The sequence below is a fragment of the Podarcis filfolensis genome (assembly GCF_964270895.1).
Source record: "Podarcis filfolensis genome assembly, chromosome: 5".
Lineage (NCBI taxonomy): Eukaryota > Metazoa > Chordata > Lepidosauria > Squamata > Lacertidae > Podarcis > Podarcis filfolensis.
The window spans coordinates 38417147-38439785 of record NC_139608.1 but is presented as its reverse complement, the minus strand read 5'-3'; the positions used below and the strand labels follow the sequence as shown (position 1 = coordinate 38439785).

The 22639-nt window shown below is 43.2% G+C and overlaps 1 protein-coding gene across 8 annotated transcripts in view; it reads left to right on the top strand.

Annotated features, from left to right (window-relative positions):
- Nucleotides 1–22639, top strand: part of VPS8 (VPS8 subunit of CORVET complex) — a 94259-nt gene that overhangs the window by 30262 nt on the left and 41358 nt on the right. For all 8 annotated transcript variants that reach the window (XM_083616229.1, XM_083616231.1, XM_083616227.1 and 5 more), the window contains 8 exons: nt 819–891; nt 7262–7381; nt 9342–9413; nt 16143–16262; nt 17263–17319; nt 19611–19693; nt 21695–21779; nt 22059–22157. In XM_083616229.1, the coding sequence (XP_083472355.1) occupies nt 819–891; nt 7262–7381; nt 9342–9413; nt 16143–16262; nt 17263–17319; nt 19611–19693; nt 21695–21779; nt 22059–22157 (709 nt within the window). The remainder of the gene's footprint in view (nt 1–818; nt 892–7261; nt 7382–9341; nt 9414–16142; nt 16263–17262; nt 17320–19610; nt 19694–21694; nt 21780–22058; nt 22158–22639) is intronic.

Below are 22639 nucleotides of genomic sequence, written 5' to 3'. Positions count from 1 at the left end.
CTATGAAATCCAGCATATAAGTGGACAACTGCCAAGAAAGTCCAACATTGTTCTGACTTCCTCAAAAGAGGAAACTTAATAAAAATGAGATAAAAAGGAAATTGAAAGGGATAAAAAAGAAATTGAAAGGGAAAGTCAAGAGGTTCAGAACGCTTGGCAGGAGAGAGGCTATTCAGTACCATCATAATGGAAGCTTGACTGGAATGTAGACTTAAGATCAGGAAAGGTATTATCAGGGCCAAGTGGATGCCTGCATGGTTGAAAAGTGGAGTCACTGAAGTGATTATGTGGCAAGATATGCTTGCAACAATTAGAGGCAAACTAAATTCTAATGCTGATAGACTCCTTTGGGTGAGTGGGGAAACTGCAGGGGTATAGAACAGTGTGAGAGCCAGTGTGGTGTAGTGGTTAAGAGCGGTGGACTCATAATCTGGGGAACCGGGTTCGTGTCTCCGCTCCTCCACATGCAGCTGCTGGGTGACCTTGGGCCAGTCACACTTCTTGAAGTCTCTCAGCCCCACTCCCTTCACAGAGTGCTTGTTGTGGGGGAGGAAGGGAAAGGAGAATGTTAGCAGCTTTGAGACTCCTTCGGGTAGTGATAAAGCCGGATATCAAATCCAAATCCAAACTCTTCAAACAGAGTGACTGGAACCCTGAACAGGATCACTCTGCTGCTGTTTGTTGAAGGGTCCCACTTGTATACGAGTAGGAACCTAGATAAGGAAATGGGGGCCATTCCCAGCTGCATTTAGGTCTTTGTTATGTTACAGTTCTTAATTTATGGCACTGTTTTAACTCCACCTGTCGTTTCTTAACAGTTGCTGTTTGGCTGGTCGAGCTTATCCACTGGGCAATATCCCTGAAGATCTGGTACCTTTGGTTAAAAATCAGGTGAGTTAAAAATAAACTGCAAAATTCACTGGAAAGGCCAGTGGCTCAGTATTACCCAGCCAGTCCATGTAGAAAATAATGAGCTGAGTGACTGATGGTCCGGCTCCGTATAAGGCAGTTTCCTATGTTCTGCCAGAATAATTTTGCATTTTTGAAAAATTTGGAAGCTGCTCCTGTAGGTGTGCTTAATAAGAAATAATAATATTATCAAAGGCATAATTTGTTGTGGAACTCCCTTCCCTCCATCTTTGAATAGTATCTGTTGAGAGAGTCAGAACATACAGGGTTAAGAGTTCTGAGTGATGACGCCTCACATTCTGAGGGCGGGCAGAGAACACGGAAGGGGCGTGGATTTCTGTGTGTGCTTTCAGTCTGTGTGTTACGCTCCACGGAGAAAGGAGCCATGAGCTGCGTCTCACCGGGAAGATTTACGATGTGTTGAACTGTACAGCAATAAAGTCTTTAAGATAAGGAGAGCTGCGTGTCAGCCTGAGTTATTGCCACCACACGACAGAACGTTTCAAGCTTATACATCCGCTGTGTGTTTACTCTGCTGAGTCAAAGGTCTTCGGAAGGGCCAGCTGATGAGGCGCAGGGAAGTGTGCCGGACCCCCTGGTCAAATTTGACCCCCCCGCAACAGGTTATGGAAGACCAGCAATAAAGATAAGCAACGTTCGTGCGTGTGAGAGGGCTGCAGCCAAAGGCCAGCAAGGAGAAGCTGGTGCCAGCAGAAGCGAAGGGAGCTCGCTGGGAAAGGGAAACTGCAGCCAAAGCCAGCCAGGAGTTCGCTGGGAGGAGCTGAGATCTACCGGACCGGGAGGTACCTGTAAGTACGCTGGGCCCCCGGGGAGAGATGGCAGACAGCCAGAAATCGCGTGCAATCCCTTTTGAAGAGGCAGACGGGAAGGAGCCCTGGGGAGAGTGGCAGGCACTGAGAAGAGTGGGAGCCACATCAGAGGGGGCCAGACGCCAGCCTGAGGGAAGTCCAGGAGGGGCTGTGGGATGCCCTGGAAGCCCAAAGTGGGCTAAAGCCGTGTCTGAAAGCTGCTGCGATGCTTTGACACGCCAGAGAGATGAGCAGCCGTGTGCTGGGAAGCTGCTGAAAGCTGGAAAGAGGAAAGCAGTGGCAAGCTGTTCCTCTGGAGGCTTTGCACCTAGGTTTGGGGGTGCAGGCCAGAAAGGCCATTCCAAGGGTCTTGAGAGTGCCCAGGATGTTTGGCAGGAGCTGGAAGGGGTTTGCAGAGAAACCACAGCAGAAGCCAAAAGCCATTTTCCCAACGGCAGAAAAGCCTCAAGGAGGAGTGCTGCTGGAAAGATTGGGGGGGCAGAAAAGACCAAAGGCCAGTTTGCAAAGTTTTCCACTCGGAGATGTTTTGCTTGCGGTTCTCCGGAGCACCTGCGCAGAAGCTGTCCACAGCGAGACAAAGGGCAGGAAGGTCCCAAGGACATTTCCCATGGGAACCAGGCGGGTTTCCATGGCAACTGGGCCTGCAGAGGGAGCAGGCGTGAGAAACAGAAGACGTTGACTGCTTCGATGGCTATTGTGGAAAACACCACCTGCATCGAGAGCTCCAAGGTCGGGAGGAGCAGGAAGTCAGTTGCTAAGGCAACAAAGAAGGACAACTCCAGTGGGGGGAGGGTCCTACGTTGGGTTGTTGACTCAGCTGCGAATGCCCATTTGGTAACAGCGCCACCTGATGGACAAATGTGGAACTGCAAGGCTGTTTCCACTGAGAAAACTGTTAGATTTGCTACAGGTGCACAGGGCCGTGTAACCCATATTTCTAACTTGTTTGTCCCTTTTTTACAGGCTGAATTGAAGGTTTATGTTCTCCCTGAGATAAAGCATTGCTTGCTGTCTGTACCTTCTCTTTTACAGGAGGGATATTCTGTGAGTTTTGAAAAAAATGTTTGTACAATTTCCAGAGATGGGAAGGAGCTCGTAAGTGTTGGAAAAGATCAGAACAACCTCTTTGTTCTGGAATCACCTCTAGAGGGAGGGGGGCACACTCATGTGTCGTGTGCTTGCGTGTGGCACAAGAGGATGTCACATGGGTCCTGCGAGGACGTCCAGATGTTATCAGAGTGCACCAAAGGTTGCAAGGTAAAAGAGTGTGGGAAACCTTTGAATTGCAAGGCTTGCAGGAAAGCCAGAAACAAGGGATTTGATGATCCCAGAGTGGAGAGGGTGACCACAAAGCCTTTTGAGCTTGTGCATGCAGACCTTATAGGTATGCCACAGCCAAGTCTGGGCAAAGCCAGGCATCTGCTGGTGCTGACAGATGATTTCAGCAGGAACGCATGGGCTTTCACGCTGAAAGCTAAGGAGGAAGCAGCGCAACTGATCAAAGATTGGGTTGCAGAGGTGGAACAGAGGTTCTCCACCAAGGTGCAAGGTTTCCAGTTTGACCGTGGTTCTGAGGTCACTGGGTCTGCTCTAAAGGGTTTCTTTCGCCAGAGGGGGATACGTCACAAGGTGACTTCGCCTCAGAATAGTGGCGTGGCAGAGCTTAGGAGTAAAGCTCTGGTCCGAGCATCCGAAATTCTACTGGATGACTCTGGGTTGCCTCACAGTTTTTGGGGGGAGGCGGTAAAAACGGCCAATTTCTCGATGAACAGGTGCTACAATGCAGTGGTAGGTGACACCCCGTATTTCCTGCTTCATCGGCAGAAGCCGCTTGTGCATTTCTTTCGCACTTTTGGTTGCAGGGCCATGGTGCCTGTACCAAAGTGGTTGCAGCAAGAAGGTGGTCCAAGGTACCAGGAAATGATCTTCTGTGGGTATGAACCCGCGACCAAGGGGTGGAGGTTCGCATACCCAGAAGGTGATCAGACCAAGCTTCTGGTCAGCAAGCATGCTGAGTTCAAAGAGCAGCAGGGAAATAGGTCAAGGCGCAAAGTCAGCCATGACGCTGTCTCAGATTGCCTGTCTGAATCTGAATCTGAGCAGGAGGGAGAGCCAGGTAATGGTGATCTGGTCGATGATCAGGATCAGGACCAGGGGGAGGCGTCTCCACAGGTTGTTAAGGGAGTGTCCAAGAGTGAGCCCTCATCTCCTGTGCGCATAATGGAGAAAGCTCACAGACGTGTCAAGTCAGAGGGGGAGTCTTCTGATGAGGAAGACGCACAAGCTGGCCCCAGTGGGTCAGGAGAGGAACCCCAGTTTGTGCCCAGACGGTCTTCAAGGGCAACAAAGGGAATTCCACCTGAGAGGTTTCAGGTCACCAATGCGTGGGTTGGTTTCGCACAGTGCGAACCTGAGGTTTGTGAGGTTCAACAGGTGCCTAACAACGATGCCAGGAAGGGGCGGAAGGCAATGGGGAAGGTGTTGAACACTCAGAAGTCCTCTCAGAATGTGATTCGAGAGGGGGTGTTGAGAGAGTCAGAACATACAGGGTTAAGAGTTCTGAGTGATGACGCCTCACATTCTGAGGGCGGGCAGAGAACACGGAAGGGGCGTGGATTTCTGTGTGTGCTTTCAGTCTGTGTGTTACGCTCCACGGAGAAAGGAGCCATGAGCTGCGTCTCACCGGGAAGATTTACGATGTGTTGAACTGTACAGCAATAAAGTCTTTAAGATAAGGAGAGCTGCGTGTCAGCCTGAGTTATTGCCACCACACGACAGAACGTTTCAAGCTTATACATCCGCTGTGTGTTTACTCTGCTGAGTCAAAGGTCTTCGGAAGGGCCAGCTGATGAGGCGCAGGGAAGTGTGCCGGACCCCCTGGTCAAATTTGACCCCCCCGCAACAGTATCCACCCACTCTGACAGTGGTTGCCACAGCAATATCCCAAAGTTTTCTGAGCTCAACTTCACAGACTGCTGGTCCATGTTCGGAAGTCTTATTATAGAGGAAACAAGAGAGAGTGTAGAAAATTTGAGACAAAACAAAAGAGGCAATATTGCAGGAACACGAGCAAATAAAAACTCAAAAAGATAGTTTCCCCCCCCCTACATTCCATTTGTGTCATATTCTTTAAGACTATGTGCAGATATTAAATTTATTAAGGTTGGCAGATGACTCCCATCACAGAACCTGGTTTATCTATAGCAATCACGTAACAATGTGATAGGAATGACATGCCTTTTGTGCTTAGCCGTTACGTTGCAGATATCTGATAAGAAGTTGCTATCATCTGGATAACGGTAGCCTTTTGATTGTCTGCCACAGCTCTTTGTGATTTTCCCCGAGCACTTTTTCATACACATTTTGATTCTTTCCCCTTCCCTTCTTTCAATGAAGATATAGTCAGCTGGGAGCTGTGCTATGTTTTTTTCCTGGGGTTTTTTGTCCATTATGGACTTCATGGGAGTCCAGAACAGGAATGGGGAACCTTGAGACCCTCCAGATATTGCTGAACTAGCCATTATTATTATTATTATTATTATTATTATTATTACTCCAATTCTCATAATCTCTGACCATTGGCCATGCTGGCTGACTGGAACTGATGGGACATTTGAACAGCCACAGATTCCCCACCGCTAGTCTAGAGGCTAAGGCTGCAATCCTATTCTCACTTACCTGGGAGTAATTCAAGTTGACTCTGTGGGACTTGCTTCTGAGTAGACATGCATATGATAAAATGTACCTAGGCTTCATTTCAGTTGTCGGGGAGGATGGCCAATAAGTAGATCACCTGATTTATTGATAGATTGATTTTGTTAAAGTAAATTTCTATACTGCCCATAATCCAAAGATCACGGGGTGGTTTACAATGTAAGAACACAAAAATATATACCATAGCAAGAAACAAAAACAATACCCCCCACCCAGTTTAAAAGGCCATAGGATTGCCATGAAGGATTTATGTGACATTTTGTATTTATGTATGATATTTTTCAAAGCAATGTAAAGAAAGATCTAAAAAGCCTAATTTTGCATTCAAACGTGATGGGAGGGAACATGCAGAATGGAAAAGGGCGGGGACAAAGTGTGGCTGTTTTGTGCATGCAGGCTTCATTTGAGTTGTTGGGGATAAGGGCTAACAAGTAAATCTACCAGATTTTTCTACACTAAGTATTATACATTTACAGTGCAATCTTACGTGCTCTACCTGTACGCCACCGTACAGTGCGCACAGGATTGTCTCCCTGATCATGAAGTGACTTACTGTTCTGTTAAATAGCCACAATATTGGTATAAATCAGCTTTTAATATCCACATTGAAGCAACATTTTGAAGCATATCTGATTGTTTTGCTCTGTATGCAAAGACATTAGCGCTTATTAGCTGTGCTCAGCTCAGTAGCATGGCAGATAGTTTGGATGTAGGCCAGGTGCATCTAAATCACTGCCAGTAAATTTCAGGCATCACTTCTGTGTTCCTGTTGCTAAAGCTCCTCGGGGAACTGTTATTTCAACCACAGCAAAGCATTGTGTCTCATGCCTCACTGTACAGATTGATCATATAACCTACTTACTGAACTGGCACTCCTTATCCCAAGTAGTTGCACAGTTGTGGCTCTCTCTGCAACTCTGCTGTGCTGTTCTGGTCTTGTGATGTTTAAATGATATACCTGTTGCTCATAGTCTGTGATGGACAGCCATAGGCATGGTCTGTGTAGAGATGTCCTGTGCCCAAGGCAGTGGCAGAGCTTCATGCTTCTGCACCGGGGGGGGGGCGGAGAGCAGGGGGGGGCTGGAGCGTGTCACGGGGGCGTGGCATGCATCCTGGGGGTGGGGCATGCCACCTGCGGGGGCGTGGCGCCCAGCATGGGCAGGGAGACAGCCGCGATGGCACCCCACCGGGATTGCGCTGCCGGGGGCTGTACACTCCCCCCGCACTCCTCTTCCTCCGCCAGTGGCCCGAGTCTCCTTGCTGGATTTCTGTTTTAAGCACAGTGATTGGATCGGATAACCCCAGTCATTCTTGCTCAAATTGTCCATGTTATTTTCCCCAGCATTTGGCCTGTGGTTCATAGATTTTCATAATAACTCTCCCACTTTAAATTCTGCTAACAATCTTTCCTTTATCTTTTATGTCCCAATAAATTGACTCGATATATTAGGAATTGGTGCATTTTGGAAAGTAATCTCGAAGGCAAATGTGCTTGTGTCTTTTGCCAGAATTCATTATTTAGGAAACCTGTGGTGATAATCTCTCTCAGATGCCAGTGAGCAGCAATAAATGTCAATAATTGTGAAAGTGGATGTAAGAAGCCATGGGATATGTTAAACAGAAGTACTTTGCCTACTGTTAAATCATTGAACTTGTACCGGGAAATAAACGTCCAGCACAGCAGATGGCATTTAAGGAACAGAAAATGCTGTTGAAAATCCATTCTGTATTCTCAAGGAGGTTTAAGGAGCTGGTAAGCTTTGAACAGTTCCTTCAGGTATTCAGTGATTATTAATCTTTCATGGCAGGTCTTTGAATTCCTCATTCGTTTGCACTCAGCAGAGGCACCCACCGATGAAGAGGTTTACCCTTATGTCCGCACACTGCTGCACTTCGATACACGAGAGTTCCTCAATGTTCTTGCACTGGTAAGTGGCAACACCACTTCCACAAAGATATTGGGGGAGAAATCCCATCACCTCCTTCATTTGATAAAAGATATATATGTCAAGTTTTCACTAATCTAGAAAAACTTACTTGTTTGACAAATATAATATTTGCTAACCTTTTTCAGTATTAGCTGCAACTGAATATTCTCTGTTTGTCACTACAAACTCTCCTTATGGTGTGTAGAGTTTCAGTCTTTATGAGCCAACCATCCCATTTACTGTTGGCCTTTCTGAATAAAGGGAATTTGGGAGCCACTGGCACAAATTCCACCAACACCGGGGTTCTTACTTTTTGAACATGAACCAATGTATTCAATGCATTTTCAAAATGCATATTTTATTAGGAATAGTCTTTAAAATGCTGTTGTATTGCATATGCAGTTTTGCAGCAAGTAACAGGTTTCCAGGCCAGGTTATGCTGGTGATAAATCTGTTCACCATTATGGATTACATTACTCTTGGTGGGCCAGATATTGTAAAAAATTATGTAGCAGTACACTTGCTAAGTGTGTAGTTCAACATGTGAAAAGCTGCCCTTTTAATTTTTTTATTTTACAAAGACCATGCAGTTGCTATTTCTGGAAGCCAGAGGCTGCCCTACTATTAGATACAGGAACAGAGAAGCAGAAGACTCTCCTTTTATTTCCATTGCCATTTTTAATATCCAAGGAGAGTGGAAGATGTATGTGTGAGGCTTAGGGGTTAGAAGCCCACAATACTAGATTGGGTTTGGGGGCTGAAGAAGAGGGGGTGGAAGGATGGCACTGTGGAAATCCCATCATTTTCATAGATGTTCATCTCCTTTTCCATTTGTGCTTGCTGCTAATAGTTTCACACTGGACACCCACAAGCCACACTACACCCTATCATTATTGGTACTTTTTTCACTTCAGGGATACCTTCTTCTTGCTCTGTGTAAATAATACCTCTTTATGCTGAGAACTAATTTATTTTGTGCCTCTTGTTAGAGCTAACATTGTTGCCAGTATTGATGCTCTAGTTTCGTATTGGAAGTGGGGAAGATTGCCTCTGTAGAAATAATACTGACTCTGCAATCTGGCTTCTGCACTCTGCTGAAACTTTAGTAATCAAAATAATAATAATAATAATAATAATAATAATAATAATAATAATAATAATAATAATAATATTTATACCCTGCCCATCTGGCTGGGTTTCCCCAGCCACTCTGGGTGGCTCTATTATCTTCTCATTTCCAGACTTATAAGCCTCTCACTGACCTCTCTACTGTCTTTAGTATAGTTGATGTTCCTCTCCTGCTTGATTCCCTTAACGCTCTAGGTTTCTTTCTCTTGCTCCTTTCCTTCCTGTCTAATAATCCATTCAACAGGAAAGTTTTGTTTGCTTTTTCCTCTCCCTTTGTTCCTTCAGGACCTGTTCTTAACCCTCTGCTATAATAGGCGTATGAGCTTAACATCTTGGTTTTGAGTTTGCTACCCCCTCTGGAAACTGTTACATCTATGCACTGCGCTTGTCTCTGCCTCAGGACCCCATAGCTTTCTACCACAATATAAGCCGTCATATCTTAACAGCTTGCATGTTACTGCCAGCTTCTCCACTTCACACTACTGTCTGAGATGCTGCAGGCACCTGAAAACAATTATAGTTTGAGCGAGTTGTGTTACAGGTAGAGGCCAAATGATACTGTCCATCAGAAAAAGCTTTCATTGCAAAGTGCTGTTGTACTTTTATTCCAGTTTCTATAGTCTAATTGGCCGCCGACGTCTTTGCAACAAGATTTACAAGCAGAGTAAAGTAACAAGTTTAGTGGATAATTACAGTTGGCGTGAGGGAATGAAGGAAGGATGTAACAAGTCCCACTGCTAGCTGCTGCATTTTTCATATTTCCCATTATAAGGGGATAAAGGTATAAAGTGTTTTCCCCTCTTTTCTCTCCCAATACCATTATCTAACAAAGACATTTGAAGACTTCAAGAATGACAAGCAAGCTGTAGAGTACCAACAGAGGATTGTGGACATCCTTCTGAAGGTAAGCTCCCTCCTCACCTGTTTTTTGTAGTGGCCATAGTAAAAGATGGATTGTTTCTGGGGTGTTATATATTCCTTTATTTTAGTCCTGTCACTGAGTTGGAATGCTTTCTTTGGGAAATGAATAAATGTGTCCTTTGTGTGAATGGCACTGGCTTCACTAGCACCTCTTGCAAGGTATTCTGAGGTACTTGAATGAGAAATGTTTCCTGACTTTAAACTAATGGTGCTCTTTAAAAATACTAAACAAATATTTTCCTGTAGAATGTACAGTTTCATGAGAGAATAATCATGCAATGCCATCTCTTTCTTGATCCAGTATGCTTCACTGAAGTGCCTAATGAAGCTAACTTACCTTAATACATAAGTGATGATGTATGTTGGTTTCATTGATGGACTTTATCCTTATCTTGAATATAATATACACTGAAACATAATGAGGACAAAGAACTATGGACATAAGTTGTTAGCGCAGTGTTGTTGTAAATGGTTAATGCAAAATGGATGTATGTCATATACAGGAGAGGGGGCAACTAAGTTGCCTCTGTGTGTGGCCTTGGACTGTTCCAGAATAGGCTTCTTTTGGTCATAACATTTAACAGAAAATACGTTGCTGTCATAGGTTGAGGAACTGAAAAATGAGCCTTGTATCCTAGTATTTCTGCTAGAAGGATGAAGAACTTCAAATTCAAAGATGGAAAAAATAATAGAGAAATAACATTTTGTAACTGAAAGCGTATTGAAAAGAAGAGATGGGTTTCCTGCTAATTGCATCAGTTAACTTGTTTGTCTTCTCTATATCTAAACATTTCAGTAACTGCTCCCTCCTTGAGGGGGAGTTCATAGTTTTCCATGTTCAAACCCACATAACATTTGCAGATATAAATTATTAAAGATTTCCTAACAGTTGGAATTTCATCTTCTGTTCAATTAAATAAAATTCGAAAAGGCATTAGAAAATTCTGTGATAACCCCACCACACCAGAACTGAAGTAGGTCTGCATTAGTAGCTAAACATTTCCAGCATTTAAATTTCCAACCTCCCAAGTTCTGAACAATTTCTGTCTTAACAATTGTCCATTCAGTAGTTGTTGTTGTTTAGTCGTTTAGTTGTGTCTGACTCTTCGTGACCCCATGGACCATAGCATGCCAGGCATTCAGTATCTGCTCCAAAATGTAAACACCTCATGTGTTTCCAAATTTTCAAAGACACATATTCATCCTTTCAATTTGCTATTCCTTATTACTGAAGGTAGTAGTCATTGTACCAATTTATCCACTATTTAATCATCTCTTTCTTGCTTTGAAACCCAAAAAAGAATCTCAAGGGGTATGTTGATGTTTAATTGTCCTAGTTGATACATTATATCTTTCCTATTTTAAGTAATCTCTTTCTGTTCTTATTCTCATCAGTGTTTCAGTAGCTTTTGAGACAAACGATCATTCTCTTTTTCTGTTTCATGTGGAATTTGGTGGCACCAAATGAAGTTTGTAGTTTATTAAGCCATGGACAAACATCAGAATGTGGCCAGAGCCACTAGGAGAGAAGGGCAGGATCATGAACTGACTTAAAGGTTAAGAGAGTTTAAAAGTTTAAGCATCAGAGCAATACGGGAAGGCACTAAAGGCAAACCTATAGAAATGTAACATGATTAATACTTGAAGAAAGAAAATAGCAAGTACGCAGTAGAAGGTGCAAGGGAAGGAGTTTGCAGCCATGGTATTTGTGTATGTCTTCATTATATTCTGTTAACTCCTTGTGCTGGCTGGGTGAGAGTAAAGGAGCAAGGTTTTTCCCTCCACGTATCCTCTCCATTCTCTTCATCTTTTTTATATAGATCACGATCCTGTGGGCAGGATGTGTCTTTATTAATGTGCACGTTATGCCCTTCTGAATATATAATACATTATTGTGATTTTGCAAAATACGTGCAACCCGCATTTAGAGCTTGCTCCCCACCCCTATCAACCTGTAGTAAACCCTGAATGCTCTCTTGCCATAAATAAGTTTTTTTAAAATAATAGGCTAAGAAGGTCTCCGTCTACTCCGTCTACTGCAAGTGTCTTTAGTCCCTACAAGACGATACACAGCTACACTTTCTTTAAATGTGTCTCTACACATGGCAGAATACATGAAGGCAAAATATTACTATTGTCCTCTGGTAACTTCTGTGTGTCCAGCACTGTATAACAGATACATTGCCTGGGGCATATTCTGAGATTATTGTAAAAAGAAAAAAATCAACTACATTTCACTTGACTACAGGATCTTGAGTATCCTGTACTGTGGGCTAACCCTATTAACTGAGGACACTAAGTTTTTCTAGACAGGTATGTCTGAGCTTATACGCTTTGTTAGTCCAACATAGTTTCATGTTGTCAGGTTGTATAAGCCTTAGCGTCGCAGGAGAGTCGGGGACAGTCTTTGCTGACAGATGAGATATTGGTCTAAATGATCTTGGTAGGTGAAAGGCAGTCATTCCCATAAATCATCTGAGGGACCTGGGGCAGTTTTGGTATTTTATGAGGGACTACATGAGCACAGAACAATCTACAGGAGCATGAGAGAAGAAATAATATTTTCTAACTGACCGGACTAGCGATATTGCTAATGGTTAATGTATTTGTCATATGGAGTAAACTGAAACCAAGCGCTACTGGCTGGTGTGTAATGGAGAAGTTGAACAGATCACCTCAGACTTGGAAAAGCAGCAAAGTAGGAAGCAGACAGCAAACTTGGCCACAGGGCATGACTCATTCATATCAGGTGCCCATGGTGTAAAGGCAACAAGGCTCACATAAACAACCACGAGTAAGCAATGGAACAAGGTATTGTGGGTCTCTTATCCAGCCTGCCTTTCTAAAGCTCCACTCACTTGGTCTGAAGACAAGCATGTCTTCTCCGTTACATGACCTTCCAATTTGTACATTCCTTGCACCATTAAAGACATAAGAGCTCTGCTTAATCAGGCCAAAAGCCCATCTATGTAGTCATGTTCTCCCAGTCACCAGCCAGTTGCCCATGAGAAACCCACAAGCAGGATCTGAATGCAACAGCTCATTTCCCACTTGTGATTCCCACCAACTGATATCCAGAGACATACTGCCTTTGACACTGGAAGTAGAATATAATTATCATTAAAGGTAAAGGTACCCCTGCCCGTATGGGCCAGTCTTGACAGACTCTGGGGTTGTGCGCTCATCTCACTCTATAGGCCGGGAGCCAGCGCTGTCCGCAGACACTTCCGGGTCACACGAAGCTGCTCCGGCGAACTGGCACCAGAGCAGCACACGGAACGCCGTTTACCTTCCCGCTAGAAAGCGGTACCTATATCTACTTGCACTTAATTGTGCTTTCGATTTGCTAGGTGGGCAGGAGCTGGGACCGAACGACGGGAGCTCACCCCGCCGTGGGGATTCGAACCGCCGACCATGCGATCGGCAAGTCCTAGGCGCTGAGGTTTTACCCACAGCACCACCCGCGTCCCATAATTATCATTAGTAACCAATAATAGCCTTAGCCTCCATTCATTTGTATTTTAAAGCCATCCAAGTTGGTGGCCATCACTACATCTTATGGGAGTGTATGAATAAGTGCTTTTTAACCTTTCTGAATCGTCCAGTATTCAGCATGAATGAATGGCCCTGAGTTCTAGAGGGGGATGGGGACTTCTCCTTAGCCACATCCTCTACTGCATACACAACCTTATATACCTCTCTGTCCCCACCATAACCGCCTTTTTGAACTACAAAACCCTAAGTGTTGTAAGGATTCCTCATAGGAGGATACATTTGGTTACCTTTTGCTTTTTCAGATGAGGCAACCACAACTGTACACAATATTCCATGTGCAGTCAGCATAGATTTGTGGAATAGTGTTATGATATTGGCAGTTTTATCTTCAACCTCTTTCATAATGACCTCAAATGTAGAATTCACTTATTTCACAGCTGCTACTGCACACTGGATTTGCATCTTCATCGAGCTATTCACTATCACCCCAGGGTTGTCATCCTAGTTGTTCATCATCGGTTTATACACCATTAACGTATATGTAAAGTTAATATTTTTTCCTGCAATGTGCATCACTTTATACTTATAATGAATTGCATTTGCCATTTTACTGCCCATTCACCCAGTTTGGATATATCCTTTTGGTGTGCCTTGCATTCTCTTATTTTCTTTTAATTGCCCTGAACAGTTTTGTTTATCAGCAGACTTTGCTACTTCACTGTGTTGCCTTTATATCATTAATGAACAGGTTTAAAAGCACGGGCCCCAACACTGGCCCCTGGGGGATTCAACTTTCCAGTTTTTTAACTGGTTATTGGTCTACCTTTCTTCTTATCCTATGACTGCTGAACTTACTCAGGAATCTGTTGAGAGACTTTGTGAAAAGCTTTTTGAGAGTCTGAGTATATAGTGTCAACTGAGTCATCTATATGCTTGTTGACACTCAAAATTGTTTTAATAGGTTGGTGAGACAGTGTTTAACCATGCAGAAGTCATGGTGGTTCTGCTTCAGCAAGACCTGTTCAATACGTTTGGTAATTCTAGCTTTAATAATGCTTTCCACCACTTTCCCCAGAACAGACATAAAGCTAACTGGTCTGCGATTTGCCTCATCTCCTCTGGATCCCTTTTAAAGAAATTCTGTTACATTGGCCACTTTCTAGTCCTTTGTTTGTTGTTGTTTAGTCGTTTAGTCGTGTCCGACTCTTCATGACCCCATGGACCAGAGCACACCAGGCACTCCTGTCTTCCACTGCCTCCCGCAGTTTGGTCAGACTTATGTTTGTAGCTTCGAGAACACTGTCCAACCATCTCGTCCTCTGTCGTCCCCTTCTCCTTGTGCCCTCCATCTTTCCCAGCATCAGGGTCTTTTCCAGGGAGTCTTCTCTTCTCATGAGGTGGCCAAAGTATTGGAGCCTCAGCTTCAGGATCTGTCCTTCCAGTGAGCACTCAGGGCTGATTTCCTGAAGAATGGATAGGTTTGATCTTCTTGCAATCCATGGTACTCTCAAGAGTCTCTTCCAGCACCATAATTCAAAAGCATCAATTTTTCGGCGATCAGCCTTCTTTATGGTCCAGCTCTCACTTCCATACATCACTACTGGGAAAACCATGGCTTTAACTGTACGGACCTTTGTTGGCAAGGTGATGTCTTCTAGTCCTTGGGTATGGAAATTGATCTTAGGGACAAGTTACATACTTAGATCAGGGATTCCACGTTGGGGTAGATTCTGTTTGAATCCAGATTTGCCAGTTTCTCATTTGTCACTGAATTGTCTCTTGTCACTACTGTTCTCAGTTCCTCAGACTCCCACCCATACTTTGTGAAGAAGCTTCTGAATGCTGCTAAAGCTTAGCCATTGTGTGTGTGTGTGTGTGTGTGTACATGTGTACGGTTCTGTAAACATTGCAGTACCACCAGAATGTTCTGAAGATGTTGGGTGAAATGGTGTAACTGTCAATCAACCTTGCCAGCTTACCTGTATCTTGGTTAGACTATGTGAGAAACTACTTAATTTAGTTGGGAGTAGTATTTCCCTTATTCCCTTAAGCATGATGTTGTATCTCAAAATGCCCTTGTTATTTTGACCCTCCTCTTCTCAGGGCACAACTATTTAAGATCTTAAGGAGCACAGCAAAATTCAGTATAGCTACGGGTGTCCGTTTACAAGTGGTTCATGACACAGTGTGCTTTTAAGCATGTAGAAAGCAGCTTGTTCAGAACATTCACTCATGTGATGAGGAGAATTTTAATCCTAGCCACATTTGTGTCCAAGCAAAGGGGTACTCAGATTCTGCATAGTGCTTGGCTAGATATGATAAATCTAGATTTACAAAAGGTAGATAAAATAGTTAATATGGATTTATGGAATGCTTTGTTTTAAGACACTATAACTATACTGTCTCCATGACAGAAATGTTTCCAAAGTGCAAAACATGGATAGGTAGCATGGCATAGTCAGGAATAATTGGGAGTATTAGCAATTCTTTATGTATAGAATAGCAAAATTTAAGATGCTAATTGTTAGAAACCTATCATAAATAACTTTTGGAAGAGGATTCTCACAAGTTAACATTTCCGTCTGCTCCTTGGTGAGAGAAAATGAAATTGTACCCCCCCACACCCCCTGATTTATGTCCATCTTCTCTGCGCCCTCTCCCATTTTACGACTATTTATGATGAGCTCCCGAGTTGTTTCATAGACTGCACAAACTATGCCTACTGTTATCCACTGATGAGTTCAGAACAATGTCGCTGGCTGTTACTGCAAGGCAGTGTAATATGACTTCTCAGTGATAGTGCTATATCTGCTTCTTGTGATAAGGTTTCGGAGCTGATACTTACATCCAGTCCATGATGAGCTGAATTTCTTATGGCAGTGTAATGATAAATTGCTCTCCTTCAGAGTATGGACACTGCAATGCAAGTAAAGTCATATGAATTTTGTTTGAAATGACTAATGTGCTTGCCTTGTGCTTATGTGATCTAAATTTTCCAGTTTAGTAATCTGGCTTTCTCATATTCCCTTTTTCCAGTAATATATTTTGGAAATCTTTATATGATTTTCTTTATCACATTGGAATTGGATACAGTTTATCTTTTGCACAGTTAGCAGTGCTTTTCTGGGTTATTGCTATGTGTTATTTGGTCTGTTTCATGTATGTTAAGTGATAACATGGGATAACCTAATTAATTGAGCTGCTTCCCCTTGTCTAGGTTATGGTGGAGAATTCTGATTTTACCCCCTCACAAGTTGGATGTCTCTTTACTTTCCTTGCCCGACAGCTTGCTAAGCCCAACAACACACTGTTTGTAAATAGGACTCTATTTGATCAGGTAAAAAGGGGGGGGGCACAAATAAAGGGGAAAGGACTGTTGCTGATTTTGTTTTTTCTTTCTTTCATTTTTTAAATTACTCAATAAAACAAAGTATATATGCTTACAGACAACTAGAAGATTATTTTTCCAGGACTATTTTGCATAATACCTACATTAAGCAATTAATATTCATTACTATGAGTATTTTGTTTACAAAGTGCCTAAAATCTCACATTATGTGATGCCATAATATAAAATTAAGGGACTGTGTATCATGTCTCTCTTTAACAGTGCAAAAAATGGGATATAAAGCATGAGAAATCTGATGGCAGTGATTTTATAAAGATTAAGTGGCAACAGAGACCAAGATACATGTTGGAGGATTTCGAGAAGATCAGAAAATCCAGTCTGCAGGCCAAACCTGACCCACCAGGGATTCAAATTTGGCCCTTAAAGCCATTCCCTCCAAGCTACACCCACCTGCTCCACACCAGAGATCATATGTGATGTCTGGAGCAGGGCAGGTAGAGACCTGCCTGCCAGTGCATAGTTGGGAGTATTAAAGTGTGCTCCAGAGTGTGCATTGACAAAGGAAAGCAGACTTCAATTCCTACTGGTGATCAGCAGATGGGTGGTAGAGCTGAAACCTACTGTATTAACTGTAGTAGCTGTATGCAGTGCTTTGAAGTCCCAACAAAGCATGTGGTGCTTTGAAGTCATTGTGGTTTCAAGTCTAGCCTGTAGAGCCCAAAAAGATTTTCTGTTCTTACAGAAGATAAAAGTAGAACTGGAGACTTAAGTGGTTGCTATATTGCTCTCTATTTGCTGAATTCATATACCAGAAAATTAATTCCAGGCATTCTGGAGATGGGTCTACTTTTCCAAAATGCTATAGTAGTGCCAGTCATCTAGAGAATTTTCTCTCCCAGAAGCATTTGATAAGGTATATTTCTGAGCTACAACAAGAAGATGCACATCTATCTCCATATCTCTGTAATCATGTTTGCTTCTCGTCCAGGTCCTTGAATTTCTCTGCAGTCCTGATGATGATTCACGGCACTCTGAGAGACAGCAGGTATGAATCGTTAGACGAATAATTCATGCTGTTAGATTGGTGGATGGTTAGGGAAGGGAAGGTCATTGCTGAGAATGATCAGACTATTGAGCAGCAACGGTAAAACTGGCACTTCACAGATTAAGAAGTTGTCAGCAGCTGGAGAGCAACGGACAACCTGTATGTTTATGAAAGCAAACGGACAATATCTGCATGATCATTATATGAACAATAGCTGAATATTTTTATAGCAATGCAGATCAGCCACACTGAAAGCACAATCTGCAGGGTGAGCAAATGCAGCTCAAAACTGCACCCATAATGCATGGGCAGCTGCCGCCAATAATACCAGTGAAGCTGATTGCAGACATCTCTGTCTGTATGGTTTACTTTCCCCACCAACTTGAAAAACAGTTTGGGATGGAGGGTGGGGAGAAAGGAGCAGCAGTAGTTATGGGGAAAACATGTCCCCTGCATCGATTGTCCAATGGCAGTTCAGAAAGAAGTGGACACATGCAATACAGCAGCCTTTCTGAACCTGTGGGTCCCAAGATGTTGTTGGACTACAACTCCCATCACCCCTAGCTAGCAAGGCCAGAGCTCAGGGATGGTGGGAGTTGTAGTCCAGCAACATCTGGGGACCCACAGGTTGTGAACCGCTGCAATACAGGATAACCATCCGTTCATCTAGCTCAGTATAGTCTACAGTGGCTGACAGGACCCCCTCCCCCTAGGTTTTCAGATCGGGGGAGTCTCTGCCAGCCCTACCTGGAAATGTTGGGGGTTGAACCTGGGAGCTTCTTCATGCAAAGCAGATGCTCTGCCACTGAGAGCGCAGCAGGCTGTGTCTGAGTAGGAGGAGAGGGAGAGTAGAGGGCAGGATACAGTGGTACCTCAGGTTATGTACTTAATTCGTTCCGGAGGTCTGTATTTAACCTGAAACTGTTCTTAACCTGAAGCACCACTTTAGCTAATGGAGCCTCCTCCTGCTGCTGTGCCGTCGGAGCACGATTTCTGTTCTCATCCTGAAGCAAAGTTCTTAACCTGAAGCACTATTTCTGGGTTAGCAGAGTCTGTAACCTGAAGCGTATGTAACCTGAGGTACCACTGTATATGCTAACCTTAAGGTGCAGTAGTAGAAAGAATTACAAGGAGCAAGTGAACGAGGTAAGAGATGGATCAGGCTTGGAACTGGAAAGCCAAAAATATTGATACCAAGCCTCCAAAAATACACCGATACCACAAAGCTACACTATAGCTTCCATTTTGCAAACAAGCTGGGCTTTGGTCAAGACAGCTATCTCAGAGTCAAAACGTGATCGGAAGCTTTGTGAGAGGTGCCTATTGCCGAGGTGTACTAATTCAGATTGCAGACATGAAGTGACATGTTTAAATGTTTACCTATAGGGAAAGTGTAAGGTAAAGTTAATGGGACCCCTGACCATTAGGTCCAGTCGTGGCCGACTCTGGGGCTGCAGCGCTCATCTCACTTTATTGGCTGAGGGAGCTGGCGTACAGTTTCCGGATCATGTGGCCAGCATGATTAAGCCGCTTCTGGTGAACCAGAGCAGTGCACAGAAATGCCATTTACCTTCCTGCCGGAGCGGTACCTATTTATCTACTTGCACTTCGTGCTTTTGAACTGCTAGGTTGGCAGGAGCAGGGACCGAGCAACAGGAGCTCACCCAGTTGCGGGGATTTGAACTGTCAACCTTCTGATCGGCAAGCCCTAGGCTCTGTGGTTTAACCCACAGCGCCACCTGAAGGGAAGTGTATGCGTATATAAAACCATGGTGACAGGGAGGATGGTTCTAACCTAGGCTTCTTATTAAAAGTCAAAGGACAGGAAAGAAAAGATTTTTGTGGGGGAGGAGGAAAGGGCCCCAACTAGAATGAAAACAATGTGTACAGTAGGAGCATGTCTTGGGGAGGGGGGGTTACGTTCCAGTGGGTAGCGTGTAAAGCTGAAATCATATATAGTCAAAACAACCCCCTGGAATTTCCCATGCAATATTGCCATTCTGAGCTGGTACAAGATCTTGCAAAGGTCTCCAAAGGCCATGTGAGTGTTTCCCATGCCTTGCATGTGTTTAACCGGTGTGATATGGTTGGCCAGTTGACAAGCGGATAAAATTGTGATTGCACGTGTTACTGCAATGCTAGCTCAGAGCTCGAAGGCACTCTGTGTAGCTCTCGGTATCTGAAAATGCTCACATATGGGCACAATCTGCAAGTCTATAGGTCAAGAATGTTGCAAACTCTTGATTGTCCAGGTATGAACACAGCATCTAATAATTATTTAATGCTTATAGGTTCTTCTAGAATTGCTCCAAGCTGGAGGCATAGTACAGTTTGAAGAGAACAGACTCATTCACATGGCAGAAAAAGCTGAATTGTAAGGCTTTTTTGTTTTTCTGTCTCCCTTTAAACCGTTTCCTATCACTTTCTTCCCTTTTATCCTGTCACCTGTGTTGCTCTTTCAGATAATCATAAAGCCACATCCTTATGGGTATCCAGACACTGTTACAGCCTTATGTGGAGCATAAACTTAATCTGGTTTTATATTGTGTAGATCCTATTGGATTTTGCAGTGGATCTCTGGCCTCCCCGAGTGTGTGTATAAACCTCCTTTGTTACCCATGGTGTGTGATGGTGCTCCTTAGTATTGTTCCTGCTATAATTTCATTCTTTTGTGTTTCTCTAGTTCTACACAGATGATCCCAATAGGGTGCCTAATGGGGATGGGGCCTATTGCTCCTGTAATTTCATCCAAGCTGGCTAAGTCTGAAAGCTCCAGGCTGGCATTATCTGCAGGAAATGGATGGATGGAACTAGGAAAAGCACATGAGGTGGTTGCTTGGCAACTGCTTTCAGTGAGCCCTCTGTTCATCCTCAAGTTGCCTTAGCATTGCGGCTAAACCTGGGTCCTTTGCACAACAGTCTAACCATGTGACAAGGTTTCTAGCATGGCCTACAGCCTGAAACAGTAAACATGTTAAGCTGACTTCTGCTGCCAATTTTTTGCAAGTATATAGTGCTTCAGATCAATCCATTCCCAGTCTGCTAGATTTGATTCTGGTATCAGATACTGGGAAACATTGGAGTAGATGTGCCATAGAGAAAATATTGTACCTGTAAGTGCTGCTTCTGTTATCTTTAACCCATCCCAGGACATTATCACAGGAGTAAACACATAGCTCAAACCTGCAAGAGGGCTTAGGCTGCAATGCTATATACATTTAATTAGGAGGAGTAGACCCCATTTGACTAAGAAGATATGTATAGACTTGCACTGTTATCTGCCTGGACCACTATTTTGTTAGTCCACTTGCTGCTGCTGCTTTTAGTTAAAGTAATGTCACTATTCTTTTTTTAATCGTTTGTTACTTTCGTATGCTGCTTCTAGTACATTTATTGTGGAACAGCAAGTTTTAAATGAAATTAATAAATAATAAACTACCGCCAATCCAAAAGTCTTAGAAGTCCTTTGGAAACCCCAAAGGTAAGCACAATTCCCATTGGGAAGAAATGCTTTAAGACAGCGGTAGGGAACCTCTTTTGGTTACATGGGCCCAGATCCTTGTCAAATTTGGCTTACAAGGCCAATCCTACTAAGTAAGGGTGCCTGTTAAATCTCTGCTGGAATATTGGTGCTTCCCAAAGTTGGATCTCCAGCTGTTTTTGGATTATCACTCCCATCATCCCTAGCTAGCAAGACCAGTGGACAGGGATGATGGGAATTGTAGTCCAAAAACAGCTGGAGACCCAACTTTGGGAAACACTGATCTAGATCAGCCATTTCCAACCTTCGTCCCTCCAGATGTTTTGGACTACAATTCCCATCATCCCTGACCACTGGTCCTGTTAGTTAGGGATCATGGGAGTTGTAGGCCAAAACATCTGGAGGGCCGCAGGTTGGGGATGCCTGATCTAGATGTTACTAGATTGCATATCTTCTAGGCCACCCATATCCTGGAGGGGTCCAGCTCATTACCTGTCTCCTAATCAGATAATTTGATTTAAAAGGAGATCTCACACACCTTGTTCTGCCTTTTCCTTTAAAAAATAATGTGGCTTAATGCTTAGAGTGTTGGACTAGGACTTGGGAGAGGAGGGTTCGAATCCTCACTCAGCCATGAAGCTCACTCTAAAACAACAACAACAGTCTAAAGCCTCTCATATTAATAACCCGATCAGGCTTCTACTGACCATAGGTAGAATGTATACTAAGAAATTTATGAATTGTGTCTATCCTTAAAGTATTAAGACAGAAAAAGGAAAATGTATTGCTTGCAGAAGATGCGTTATGCCTGAAAGCCACGTGGCTCCCTTCAGTTTCTGACACCTGAAAAGAGCTAACATCTTGAAATGAATAAATAACATTGTTTTATTTCAGCTATCAAATCTGCGAGTTTATGTATGAACGGGAACATCGCTATGATAAGATTATTGATTGCTACTTACGAGATCCATTGAGAAAGGTAAGGCTGAATGGACACAAAAGTAATCACTGAGAGAATCCAGATGAAATCTTCACTTCCGCATGTTTTGTGAGGGGGGAGGTACTTGATTTTCAAGGAGGCTTTGATGTGGGAGTAACCCCTAAAATACATTCTCCTTGCTGTTTTGCATTTACAAGGCAGTTCAGCATGCAATGAATTATATAGGAATTGATTTTTAGATTTGTTGGGTTAGTACATCCATCAGATTAGTGTGTGATTTATTTATTTATTCATCCTTCCCATTTATTGCCTTTAAAGGAAGAAGTTTTCACTTATATCCACAATATACTCTCCATTCCTGGATATAACACAGAAGAAAAACAGTCTGTGTGGCAAAAAGCTATGAAACACATTGAGGTATGATTTAGATTAACTGATTATGCATTTTAAGGTAAACCAAATTTATCTGCCTAATTAGGGGTCTGGCAGGCAGGTGGGTGGCATGCCCTTTTTGGGTTATTTATATTTTTAAATTATACTCTCTGCCCGGTTTTAAAAACAAAAATGGAAACCTTAAAAAAAAACGCAGCTAAAAGCAATAGTTACAGCTGTATTATTTTTTTTTAAAGCACTCTAGATAATAACTTCAGTCATTATGGAACGAAAGACATAGCTATTATGGATTTATTATATTAATTGTTTACTCAAACTGGCCCATTTGTTCTAGCTGTCTTTCACTAATCAGAATATCTTTTAATGCAGTACACACTTTGTTATTCATGCTCCCTCCAACAACATCTTCCCAGGAAGAGGTTATTAGTGAAAACTGAAATACACAAAGGAGCAAGCCTTTGTTTCTAATACTCCCGATTCTGATCCTGTATCTAAACCAGCAGTTC